Source organism: Tamandua tetradactyla, chromosome 9 (genome assembly GCF_023851605.1).
Source record: "Tamandua tetradactyla isolate mTamTet1 chromosome 9, mTamTet1.pri, whole genome shotgun sequence".
NCBI classification, from domain to species: Eukaryota; Metazoa; Chordata; class Mammalia; order Pilosa; family Myrmecophagidae; genus Tamandua; species Tamandua tetradactyla.
The window spans coordinates 86,369,604-86,383,233 of NC_135335.1; the positions used below are offsets into that span (position 1 = coordinate 86,369,604).

Here is a 13,630-nt window from a genome sequence, read left to right on the forward strand (position 1 = left end):
TATTTGGTTTTGGATTGCATTTATGGAATTTTGAAAGAGAAGCAAATGATCTATCTGGCTTCAACCAGAAAGAAAACGAGGTTGCAATTTCTGTGTAGGTTACCACCTATGATTACGAGAAAAGCCTTAGAAGCATAGGAAAAACCGATAAAGATTTAAAATCTACCCTGGACAATCCATAAATATGTAAGCCTTCCCCAGTGTAATGAAAACAAATTGAGAGTTGACTGGGATAGGAGAGAGGCAAGAGCCAATCTTTGTTGCTTGTAATAAGCAGTGCCACTGATTGTTTAGAGACATGCCCACAGTATTGACAGCTAACCATGTCCTTGTATGGGGACAGTGCCTTCCCAGTAGACAAAAAAGTCTCCTACTGACTATTGGTCAAGAAATGACCCCGTACTTCACGTGTGGCTGTGTCTAAACTGTAGATCCAGTTAATATCCATACATTATTTCTCTCTCTGATATTCTACCACCATCACTGTCAAGACAAATCAGGATTTTTCTGCTCTCATTAAAATCATAGAGGGATGGACTTAATTGTTTTATATGGCCACACAGTGGTGAGCTGAACATCTCCTGTCTGAGGCATCTATGCAAAAGCAGTGAGTATGAGCATGTAGAGAAATGCCACTACGGACTTAGAGAAGTGGGTTGTCACTAACAAATATTAATCAGGCACCTAGTCTTAAGAATTAATAACACAGGGAATGCTTTGAAGACTAGTTGCTTTAGAATTTTTTATTTTTAATCTCCACTGAACTCTCTAAGTCTGAATTCTGAAGGGCTCTGTCACTGAAACTGCCAGCCAACATTCATTTAGTACATTAGAGTTTACAAAATGTTTTCGTATATCCTATTTAATTTTCTCATCACAACCACCCTGTGAGGTGGAATAGGTACAATTATAATATCCCTTTTCACAGCTACAGAATTTGTGTAAAAGATGTTAAAGAATTTGCTCAAGACCTCAGCATGATCCCATAAGGAGTATATGGTAACTATTGTGACTATTTGGAATTATGGTTTTTCTCAATCCATTATAGTTGTTTTAGTAAGGTTTCAGAAGAAAGCAAAAGCACGTGTGTATGTTTAGTGAGCATCTCTTTCTTATTCTATGTATTTAAGTGTCTTTGTGGGTGTGTGTGTGTGTCTGTTGAAGAGGTAGTAGGGATTTATAACAGACGAGGTATGTAGGTAGATATAGTTAGATAGCTAGGAAGATGATAGAGATACTTTCTATAACAACTGTTATCTGAGTACAGAGTAATATACAGTTACCCCTTCCACACCATGACTTTACCCATTGTGGCTTCAATATGTCATGGGTCAGCATAAGAAATAGGAATTTGGGGGGAACTTTTGTGGAAACCACAGACAACACAGAAAAAGTTTAGAAACTCAGAAATGCATAAAATACATGTATAGTGTTGTATAATATCAACATGTTTTGTCTTTTAATCTGGGGTACTCTAAACACCCCATAAAAGAAAAAGAAAAAATTCAGAATTCTCTGGTATGAAGGGAAGTCCAAACAATTAATTTTACGCAGATTTTCCAGACCTGCCCCTAAGCTCCATGATGGGGAAAGGATAACTGTGTATCATTATAGAAAATTTGGGCAACAGGAAAATACAAAGAAAATAAAAATCACTTATCATCTCTATCATGTTTTTGTCCTTTTAAGTTTAAAACCAACTATGAGAAGAGAAGCATTAAAGTGCCCCTCCAGTCCAACGAAACACTCATGGGTGCCGTGATAAGCAATGTGTCAGAAGCCATGGAGACACTTACACGAATTACAGAGGAACTGATCCCAATTCCAGGATCTGTGAACGGGATCAATGCCTTGGGACTGGTTGTCTTCTCCATGTGCTTTGGTTTTGTGATTGGAAACATGAAGGAACAGGGGCAAGCCCTGAGAGATTTCTTTGATTCTCTTAATGAAGCCATCATGAGATTGGTAGCAGTGATAATGTGGTATGTATTTCCATTTGCTGTGTGTAGTATATGTAAGAAGCATGTTGCCATCCACATTGCATTCTGGATTGAGGAAGATGTCCCAGGCTGTAAGACAGGATGGCCAATTGCTATGGTAAGCACAAGAAAATCAATGAATAATTTCTGGGCCTGTAGAGGCCTTGAACTTCTCTGTAAGCTTATTTTACTAAAGGTGCTTATTTGTCAACTCCTTTGCCCCAGAGCTGATGGGATCACATTCCTCATTCCTCCATTTTGTACCTACTTGGTTATTAATTCATTAAATATTTATTTAGTGTCTACTATGTGCCAAGCACATAGTGTCAGGCACTGTGGGTAAAGCAATGAAGAAAGGATATTCTGGATCTTACATTTATTTTGGAGAGAGAGAGAGAGAGAAAAAAAAAAAGCTTTGGAGAGAGAGAAAACACAAATCAACCAAATGCTTTAAATTAGTAACAAATGCTGTAAAATATAATAAACAGTAGGTGATGTCCTAAAAAGTATCTAGGTGGGAGACAGAAATTTGCCTTGGATGGTATAGAAGGGCCCCTGAAGAGGTAATATTTTTGCCAGTCAGACAAAGTACCAAAGGAGAGCATTCCCAGGAGAGGAGAAAGCAAATACAGTGGCCTGACTTAGACCATCGCGCAAAGCAACTGTAGTCTCCTCTATTCCATTTCCCCATTTCCACCCTAAGAAAGAAATGTAAATGGTAGTTCTGCTGCATGCTTGCAGAACCCATGGAAAGTGTTATAGAATACCGAGCCACAATTTTTATTTATGTATTTTTTTTGGCATAGGCAAGCTCCAGGAATCAAACCCGGGTCTCTGGCATGGCAGGCGAGAATTCTGCCACCGTTGCACCGCCCCCAATACACGATTTTATAACAAAACTTCCTTTAATGAAGTTGAGACCAGAAGAAGGAAAAGAATAAATCCAAATAGGGATGCTGATCTTGAAAAATTCTCCCCAGCAGGAAGAGTTCCCTTTGATGCTTTAGGCTTTGCATGTAGTTGCTTTTCTTTTACCCTTTATTTTTAATCTAAACTCCTCCTTGGCACTTGAGACAGGGAGACAAACATTTTCTAAGAAAAGCACTCAGTCATCAACTTGATTATAAATATCCTTTGTCTTTATTGCCACCAAAGCCCAGAGAAATCCATTTTTCAGGAGTTTGTACGAGAGGAATAGGAACTTGGGTCACAAAGACCAATCAGAGTGAGGTCTCCACAGGAGCCCCTTTCGGAAGGCTCCATGGAAATCTTGGCAGAGCTGAAAATGGACATTTATCTTCATATTCTTAAAATGCCCCCACCTTTCACCTCTTTTATGAAAGAAACCCATTCATGGCCACTGAATGAGCCTCACATGTAGCTTTTCTAGCTGTACGTTCGCCCGCACGTTCAACATTGACTTATTACATTTTTGAAAACAGGTACGCTTATGATTTCCTGGTCTGTGCTTTAAAAGGGGCATTGTATTTTTCAACTTAAACTAAGTCCTATGCAGCTCCAGAAGACTCTTCCTCTTAAGGGAAATTGGCTTCTCTGAGTTTGCTGATGTGAATTTGCATGTAGTTTACTGCATACATCAGGCAGAGGGAGTTGAAAGCAGGGAAGAGGGTCCTCCAAGCAACCAGGCCTGTTTCAGTAAACTCAAGTCAGTAACTTTGTGTCTCAGTTGCACATTCTTGCAGTGGGCCTAGGAACACTCACAAATGACAGCAGCAGCCTGATAGTTACTTAATTAGATATCTATAGCCCCCATTGCAGTAGTCCCTACACGAACTAGATATCTATAGCCCTCATTGCAGTAGTCCCTACACGAACATTTTTAATTTAATAGCTCTGAATTTATTTTATGGTTGCCTGCTATGTATGACAAACGGTACCAGAGGTTTCCATTTGCACTGTAACAAAATTTCTTCTTGAAGTAAATTTACTTAAGTTCAAGGTTGATTTGAAAGACAGTATCAAGTAATATTTTAAGTTATGGATATGGGAAAAGTGACTAAAATGGTCCTGGAATAAGAAGGCTTCCTGCAAATCTCAAACATTGAAATGGCATCTTTTACATCTTGCTTTAACCTGGGAACCAAGCTCTGTTGTGGGAAATGTTTCCAAAGGTCTGGATGTTAGTTCCATGAGTTCTAGCTGTTGAAGGTACTTGTTGGGGAGCAGGACACGGGGGAGTGGGTAGTATCTGAGAACCAAAAATATGATCCGGATGTGATGAAAGGATGGGTTATCCAAGGAAAAAGAGGTGGGTAACAAAACTATTGTTCCTGGGCAGGCCACGGTGGCTCAGCAGGCAAGAATGCAAGAATGCTTTCCTGCCATGCCAGAGGACCTGGGTTCGATTCCCGGTGCCTGCCCATGTTAAAAAAAAAAAAAAATTTCCTGCCTTTTATCACAGGTTTAGGAGAATGAAGTGAAATCGTGAGTGAGAGGAAAGCCTGATTCTGTGATCACCAGGGGGAAATTTCTATTTAAAAAAGAAAAGGAAGAAACCCACAGTTTCTAGAATTCCTAATGGTGTGCTAGGCAGGAACATATGGACATCAACTCTTTCATTTTCTTCTCATTTGGCAACTGATGTGGAATAGCTTGTTGGAAATCGGTCTTCTGATTTTTATCGTGTGTTTGCTTCTCTCTAGGTACGCTCCTCTTGGCATCCTCTTTCTGATTGCAGGGAAAATTGTTGAGATGGAAGACATGGGAGTAATTGGGGGGCAACTCGCCATGTACACAGTGACCGTCATCGTGGGTCTGCTCATTCACGCCGTCATCGTCCTGCCCCTCCTCTACTTCCTGGTCACCCGTAAAAACCCTTGGGTTTTTATTGGAGGTTTGCTGCAAGCACTCATCACAGCTCTGGGAACCTCCTCAAGGTACATATATCTGTGTCGCTTGCTCCTGTAATAAAATTTATCTGAAACTTCACTTGGAACCAGAGTCTTCAGTGTGGGGGTAGGAGGAAGCATTTTGTTCCTTGTTTAAACTTCCAGACTTACAAATTGGCTTTTTCACTTCTGATGCTAATCAGACGTATTTGATTAGAGAATGGCTGACCATAGACCCTTTTAGGGACAAAATAGAATTCAACTACCCTTTCCTGCCCTGTCCTCTCCTTCCAGTTTGCATTTGCCTTGGGGGGCAAGGGACAGAGTGATTTGGCCCAGGCTACTGAGATGGGAAAGAATCACAAGTGATACTTCACAGAGGAACCCAAAAGCAGGAGCGCTGCCAATGACCCCACGAGGGACCCACACTGTTCAAACCCTGCTCTCCTATTTAGACAAAAGCTGACTCAGTTCCTTTTAAGTGAAGACATGGGAGAGGAAGGAACTCTCTGTCCAAAAGACCAAACACACAGATGCGGCCGGAACTACCAGGACTGTTTCCTGACATGCCCTATCTTACTATTCTCAGTTCTGCCACCCTTCCCATCACCTTCAAGTGTCTGGAAGAGAACAATGGTGTGGACAAACGGGTCACCAGATTCGTGCTTCCAGTGGGGGCTACCATTAACATGGATGGGACTGCCCTCTATGAAGCTTTGGCCGCCATTTTCATTGCTCAAGTTAACAACTTTGAACTGAACTTTGGACAGATTATTACAATCAGGTACGAAGAAAGAGGTCTACGCAATGTTTACTTCCTTTTCTTTAACAGTTTTATTCACATACCATGCACTCCATCTTAAGTGGTTTTTTTTTTACCTTCTTTTTTTTATGATACATAACCACATAAAAGCAGAAACATTCTTACCATATGATCATTCCATTCTTGTTATATAATCAATAACATACAATATCATCATATAGATGTATATTCATCATCATGATCATTTCTTAGAACATTTGCATCAATTCAGAAAAAGAAAACAGAAAAAAATTCATATATATCATACCCCTTACCCCTCCCTTTCATTGATCACTAGCATTTCAATCTACTAAATTTATTTTAACATTTGTTCCCCCTATATTGTTTATTTATTTTCAATCCACATGTTTTACTCATCTGTTGATAAGGTACCATCCTAAGTGTTTAATCACTGTCTCTTTCTATGTTCACACTGTTATGTATTCACTACCACAATCAGTATGAGAACATTCTCATCTCTTCTGGGAAAAAAAGTCCCATCCCCCTCAAATTCCCCTGTTATTGACACTTAACTTATGTATAGTGCCTTTGTTATAATTAATGAAACAAAATTACAATGTTACTGTTAACTATAGACCTTAGTTTGCATTAATTGTATTTTTTCCCATATTCTACCCTATTACACCTTGTGATAGTGATGTACATTTGTTCTAGTTCATGCAAGATCTTTCTTATATTCGAACAATTAGCCATAGTCATCATCCACTCTAGGTTTCGCTAAGTTACACAGTCCTAGGTTTTATCCTCTAGTTTTACTTTGGTGAGGTAAAGGACCCTAGCTTTCCTTTGGCAACCATACTCCCACTTAGCATTGTTAATTGCACTTATAGTCACCATGTTTTCTTAAAGACTTTGGATTGGGTGAAGAAACTGATTGGGAAAAGAATCGCACATAAACAGGCAGTTGAGGTTTCAGCTTGAAGTAGTTGTTTTTTTTATTTATTTAGTTTTAGATATTTTCTCTAGTGTTTTTTAAATTATAGATGTGCACACTCATTAAAAACAAAATTCTAATAAGATAGAAGTGTAATTTGTAAATGAGTTACTTAGAAACAAGTATAAGTTCAAAGTGAAACTTGCCTTCCACCTTCACTCCCCACCCTCATCTCACCCTATCTTTCTCTGGGTGGTTACTGTTAAAGTTTGGTGTGTAAAGACCTTTTTCAATGCAAACACACACCTTTGTTTTTCACTAATGGAATCATGACTATAAATACTATTTGCCACGTGCTTGATTTGCTTATTAATATGCCATGTATAAATATATCACTATATCTACCTCATCTTCCTAAAACCTAAAAACTATGTAGTATGGATTGCTCTCTTTCTAAATAATGTTAGGTTATACTTCAGTTTTTAAAAGTATGAAAATGCCAACTTTATGGACAATATTAGAAACTAAAACTATACCTGAAATACTGGATTAACTTATTCTCTGGGGTTAATTGTTAGGAAATGTAAGATAAATGACAGACCAAACTGTCAAGTAGGTTGGAAATTTGATTTTATGGAGTAATTTTTATATTTGAAATTTCTAGTGAAAAGTAATTTTCCCTCCCATACCTTTCCCCAATCTCTTAATTCCCTTTGCCAGGTGCCACCACCGTTATTTGCAGTTCTTTTGCATCCTGAATGAATACCCATGAATGCCCATGTGAGTGTGTAAAGTAATCTGCCGTTTTTGGTTTACTGAAAGTTTACACAAGTACAACAGAAATGAGAGCACTTAAAGCCTCACAATCCACATCAGACCCTGATCTTCATCGTTATATATATATTCGAGCTGGGATAAGTCAGATTTTTTTCCCACAACCTTTTATCATGAAAATTATTCTACATGTAGAAAAGTTGAAAGAATATGTTCTAGTTTCCTAGGCTGCTCAAAGCAGAGACCCAAAAAAATGGATTGGCCTCAAACAATAGGAATTCATTAGCTTACAGTTTGAGGCCATGAGAATATCCAATTTAAGGCAACATCAGGGCCGTGCTTTCTTCTCAGAGACTAGCTGATCCTCTCTGCCACATGGCAAGGCGTGTGGCCACATCTTGCTGGTCTCTCCCTTCTCTTCTTAGTTTCATTGCTTTCAGCTTCCTGCTTCCCTTGGCCTTCTCTTTCTGTCCATATTCATTTTGTTTATAAAGGACTCCAGTAATAGGATTAAGATCCAACCTGAATGAGGTGGGCCACACCTTAACTGAAGTAGCCTCCTCAGAAGGCCTTACTTGCAAATCCACCTGCTGGAGTGCATTAGATTTAAGAACATGAGTTTCTGTGGCACATACAGTTCCAGAATTCCATACCTAGATCTAACAATAGTTAGATTGCATTTTGCCATTTTTTTGGTTTTTTTCCTCTCTCTCTTACACCACATTAATCATGCAAGTTCCATATCTTTTCAATCATCCACTTGGAAAAGGAAGCTACTAGAAACCAATTGTCATTGTCACTGTACAGCATTTTAGACTTTAAAACTTTCACACATAAAAAATTATATAGCCACCAATTTCTTCATTGAAAAATGGCTACAGTAACACTGACTCCATAAAGGTTGTGATACGATTCAAATGAGCTAAGCCATGCTTAGCATATCAGATGGCATTTGATAAGTACTTGATAAAGATTATTAGCTCAATGATTACTTTAAATCTCATTTACATTTTTCTGAAGCACTCCCTCTTCTGGCATTTGTGCAGTGAGTGTTTTTTTCAGGGTATCCTCTCTACTTGGGGAGATTTATAAAAAGTCTTTTCTGTTGCGGCACTTCTTCTGACAGCATCACAGCCACCGCCGCCAGTATTGGGGCTGCTGGGATTCCTCAGGCAGGACTGGTCACCATGGTCATCGTGCTGACATCTGTGGGCCTGCCCACTGACGACATCACACTCATCATCGCTGTGGACTGGTTCCTGTGAGTATGCCCAGGCTACAGGCTGCCGCGCTGCTGCAGGGCCCTCCTCTGTCCTTCCCGGGCGCCGGACAGCCAAACGGAACTCCACCTAAAGAGGCAGCTTGCCTGCAGTTCAATTCCTCATTTCCTGGTGCCTGGCCCTTATGGGAGCCCCAGACGCCATGCACACTCGCTCCCTTATCAGCCGGAGGGGCACATCTGGCTGCTACACTTCTCACTCCATAAAGCCCTTCCAGGATGAGGAAACCTGCTGTCTGCAAAGCCAACATAAATCAGCGTCGGTTCTGAATTGCACAACACTTCCTCACAGTGGCTGGAACAGAGCTGCAGTCTTGTCAGGCCCATCCTCCCTGTATTTCCCATTTCAGTGGCAGAATGCGGGGCAGATGTTCCCATCTGAACCCAACAGGGCAGGGGGGGTGGCAAAGCAGACGGGAGGTAGAGAGGTGGTTTCACTAAGTGGAATTGACTTTTGGTTCTAGGGGAAGTTCCAAGAATTATACCCTCTATTCTCTCAAACCCTAACCTCTTTAATGTCTGGCTTAATAGAAGACAGCTGGGATCTCCTAACTGCTTCTTGGTCAATCTGTTATTATATGACACATCATGTAGTCTTTGCAAAACTCCACTGTATATTCATAAGAAAATGAGAGTGAAGAGAATAGATAACATTGTTTTTTTTTTTTTTTGAGGGCCTTAAGCAATTCAAATTTATTATCTTATAGTTCTAGAGGTCAGAAGTCTGAAATGGGTCTCACTGGGCTGAAATCAGGGTGTCGGTAGGGATGCATTTCTTCTGAGGGCTCATTGGAGACTCTCTCTCCTTACCTTTTTTTTCAATTTTTTTTTTAACGTAACAACATACAAACACGAACATTCTTACCATGTGATTGTTCCATTCTTGATATATAACCAATGACTCATAATACCATCACCTACTTGAATATTCATCAGCATGATCATTTCTTGGAACATTTGCATCAATTCAAAAAAAGAAAAAAATTCATACGTACATACCCCTTACCCTCCCTTTCATTGATCACTAGCAGGTTCTCCGGGGGTGACTCTTAGGCTTAATTTTAAGTAGGCTTAGCCTATTCTTTGCAGGGATAAGTTTCATATGAACAAACCCCAAGAGTGAGGGCTCAGCCTATTGCTTTGGTTGTCTCCACTGCTTGTGAGAACATCAGGAATTCTCCACACGTGGAAGTTGAATTTTCCCCCTTTCTCGCCATTCCCCCAAGGGGACTTTGCAAATACTTTTTTATTCACTGTTCAAAGCACTCTGGGATTTATTGGGACATCACTTTGGACAAACCTACAAAATCTCATGCCCTATTCAAGGTCCCATGTACTTATGGTGCTCAATAAAACTGCCCACATAAGTTATATTAGGAAATGCACTACTCAAAATATAAATTTTGTACCAAATAAACATTTTTTGCTTTGGTCTCACACATAAGTTGAAGTCTTAAAATATGAATTACCATCTATTTTCAACACCCTGCAATATTGACATTCCTTTGTTCTTCCTCATGCAAAAAACATTTTTAAATTTGTACATTTAGTCACTACCTTTATGTACTCTAGGCATTCCTAGATTATACCATCTCAGTCTTTATCATCTTAATATTATTAAGATGATCTTAATATTATTTTGAAAATAGCTTTGACCTCAAGGTTCTCTAGACCACATTTTGAGAACTTTTGGTATAAAGGAACATGAAGGCGAGTTCTAGGAAAGAGAATCAGAGACATGTTAAATAAGAGAAGGGTAATTTCCCACTGTTGTGACTTTACATTCAAGCTGGTAACTGAAAATCAATCATCTATATATCCTTATAATATTTAATAGCTCCTATTATTATAAAGGTTTACAGGTATGTTAGATAATCAAGTAGTTGGCGGATACTCCAAAATGAATTTTCAGAGATGCTTCTAAAGACTTAGCCAGGCAGTTCAGGAAGCAAATCGAAATTGTGTGATTTTCACAGGAACCTTTTTCCCCTCTTCCCAGGGACCGCCTCCGTACTACCACCAACGTGCTGGGAGACTCCCTCGGCGCTGGGATTGTTGAACACTTGTCACGACATGAACTGAAGAATCGAGATGCTGAAATGGGTAACTCAGTGATTGAAGAGAATGAAATGAAGAAATCGTATCAGCTGATTGCCCAGGAAAACGAAACTGAGAAACCCACTGACAGTGAAACCAAGATGTAGCCTTATATAAAGAAACGTTTTCTTGAGCGCCAGTGTTTGAAAACCATTATAATATTTCCATCCCATTGCAACTCAGTTGTCAACAATAAGTCCCTTATTTTGTTTTCCTCCCTACTTGGATAGTATTGTACACTCACATCCAAAAGCAAGGGAGAGCTTTTCAGTGGCCAAAATGTATAGTCTTCACTCAAAATTTTAAATAACTTCGTATCAGTCTTGCACAATAAGGTACTGAGATGAAAAATATTCTTTATCAGTTTGTGGCACACAATCCTGTAAATGTGATTTTTTTTTTAAGTGAAAGAATCAAATAGTAGGCAAAAACACGTTTTTAAATCAGGTTTTGAGGTTTAAAAATCTTTCAGAACACAGTTCGTTTTAGTCTCAATACATAATATCCTGAGAAACTACAATCGGTTATCAGCGGAACAGTAGAAGGGTTTCTTCCTTTCTCTGCTGACTTGTATCCTTATTTTATTAGCAACAGAATAATATACATACACAGCTAGCACAGTGGTGAGGAGGGGTTCCATATGGCCTTGAGCAAGTCACTTCTCATCTTTAGGCCTCAGTATCCTCATCTTTAAAATGGGTGAGTTCCTAGGTGCCTTTACAGTCTCTTCTAGTTTGAACATCCTGTGATGTTATAAAAGTTCTCGCCCTGTATTTCTCCTCAGAACATCCTGCAGCAATATCATTCCTTGATACATGGGGCTTTCAGAAATAACATTTTGTTGAGAGTGAACATTTGTAAGCAAAGGCAGCATAGTTATATTCTTCCAGGTGCATTCCATAATGTCAGTCTCACAAGGCACCAAGCCAGAGGCCTGTTCAGGAGCGGAATGATTCCTAAAACCCTTGGAAGTATCCACTTCTTTCTACCCTTCCCAAACTGAAGGGACTTTTCTGGGAAGGAGGGCTCCTCAACTGACAATAGATTTTTAGAAAATAAAACATAAGACTAGCAAGGGTGCTCATGGACTTACTATGGAACACTATAAAGAGCCAGCTAGGAAAGAGTGGAGTGTGGTTGGAAATAGAGAGAGGAGTCAAAGCACCGATGTTTTATGTCTTCCTAAAGGAAGAATAAAAAGGGAAGTTTTTTGGTTTGGTTTTTGTTTTTTTTAAATATCCGAAACACTCTTTTTCTTTGGTTCAAAATCATTCCCCAAGGAAAGGAAGTCTGTATAGCATATCAAACTGTAAGTTCACTTCTTGTATATTTTACAGGAGTGAAATGAATGAGTTCTCATAGGAATCCGTTAACTGGATTACTTTAACTCAAGAGTTCTTAGAATCTGGGCAGGCCATGGTGGCTCAGCAGGCAAGAATGCTCGCCTGCCATGCCAGAGGACCCGGGTTTGATTCCCGGTATCTGCCCATGTTAAAAAAAATAAAAAATAAAAAAAAGTTCTTAGAATCAGAAAAACAAGATATATCTTTGTATTGGAATTCCACTTACTAAATCATTCAAAACCTTTAGCTGGAGTAGGGTTTTGTTTTACTTTATTTTGTTTTATTTGTTTCCCTGAGAGAAATGGTAGCAGATAAGTTGGTATGAAGGCATTGCCAATGAGATTGCAAGTAAAAACAGCAGGAATATACGTTCAGGTGAGGCAGCTCCCAGGCTTAGAAGAGATTAATTTACCTCCTAAGGAATATCTAGTGAAGTGGGAACTGTCAGAATATACCAGCTGTGTTTGACTTCCTGACTGAAAATGATAAAGAATGGACTTAATTATGCTAACAATCTGAAAATCTAGACACACATCTTCTGATGCATAGTTAGAGATATTTTTATAGAGATCATGACCATTATGTGTCTATGAATAAAGTTAACATTAGGCTATGCACGTAAACATTTAATGTCAAGGCTCTATTTGGGAAATACATTACAAAAGTTAATGTACATGGCTGCCATTTATGAGGCCAATAGAACAAAATTAATCACATCAAATTAATTGTTACTGTGTGATTTTTTTTTTTTATACTAACCATTTCTTATGGAAGCCAGGTCCTCTAGAAATGATCCACTCACCAGCCCATCACAGGCTCTGCATGTGCTTGCACCCAGTGTGGACTGAGAAGCATTACTTTGTAGATGTATTTTCAATAAAGACAAAGAAATAGTTTTACATTATATCTTTGTATGTTGTTATTCTTCTCCCCAAAGGAATATAAATTCTCCGTTCAAGGAAGTACCGCAAGGAGCTCAGATGATGCTGAGGAAGGATACCATGTGTCAAGGCTAAGGGGAAGGTAAAATTTTGGCAGAACCAACTAGGGGAGCTTGCTGCAAGACATTAAGTAATGGTCTGCTCTCCCTGATTAACTCTTAGAACTGGAGCTGGAAACAGGAAGAGGTGAGGGCAAAAAAAGCTAAATAAGATCTCTAGGGGTATTTCACAAATAGCCGCTGTGCCAATGAACCCTCTATTCATTCAGAACAACTTAATGAATGACTACTTTTTTCCATCGTGCTTTTTAATAAAAGAATTGGCAGACAGAATCACAGAATCCCTAGATTGAAGCTATCAGAGACTCTTTCATCTGACCCTCTGCCTGCAGGTGGCAGCCCCCCAGAGGAGAGACTCTTATGTGGGTCCCATGGACCCATAGGTCCCCAAAATGTAGACTTCCGTCAGTTCATAAAACCGTCGACATTGTGGGGAAAGTTTTGTGCGTTTGCCTTTTCCTCCAATTGAAATCCTTCATTTCCGGCAGGTTTTCCAAAAAATCCTAGAACCAAAAAGTTTACTAAATCACTGAGCTTGACCAATGTGCATCCTACATCCTAAATATTTTCAAGGAATATTTGATATTTGCATGGCAGGTTGAGGGAAAGGGA

General features: G+C 39.3%; 1 protein-coding gene across 2 annotated transcripts in view; it reads left to right on the forward strand.

Moving 5' to 3' along the window:
* SLC1A3 (solute carrier family 1 member 3) overlaps positions 1–12,900 on the forward strand; it is a 144,435-nt gene extending 131,535 nt beyond the window's left edge. For both annotated transcript variants that reach the window (XM_077116979.1, XM_077116978.1), the window contains 5 exons: positions 1,690–1,982; positions 4,643–4,876; positions 5,418–5,612; positions 8,426–8,560; positions 10,578–12,900. In XM_077116979.1, coding sequence (XP_076973094.1) covers positions 1,690–1,982; positions 4,643–4,876; positions 5,418–5,612; positions 8,426–8,560; positions 10,578–10,782 — 1,062 coding nt within the window. In that variant the 3' untranslated portion in view covers positions 10,783–12,900. The remainder of the gene's footprint in view (positions 1–1,689; positions 1,983–4,642; positions 4,877–5,417; positions 5,613–8,425; positions 8,561–10,577) is intronic.
* Positions 12,901–13,630: the final 730 nt, after the last annotated feature.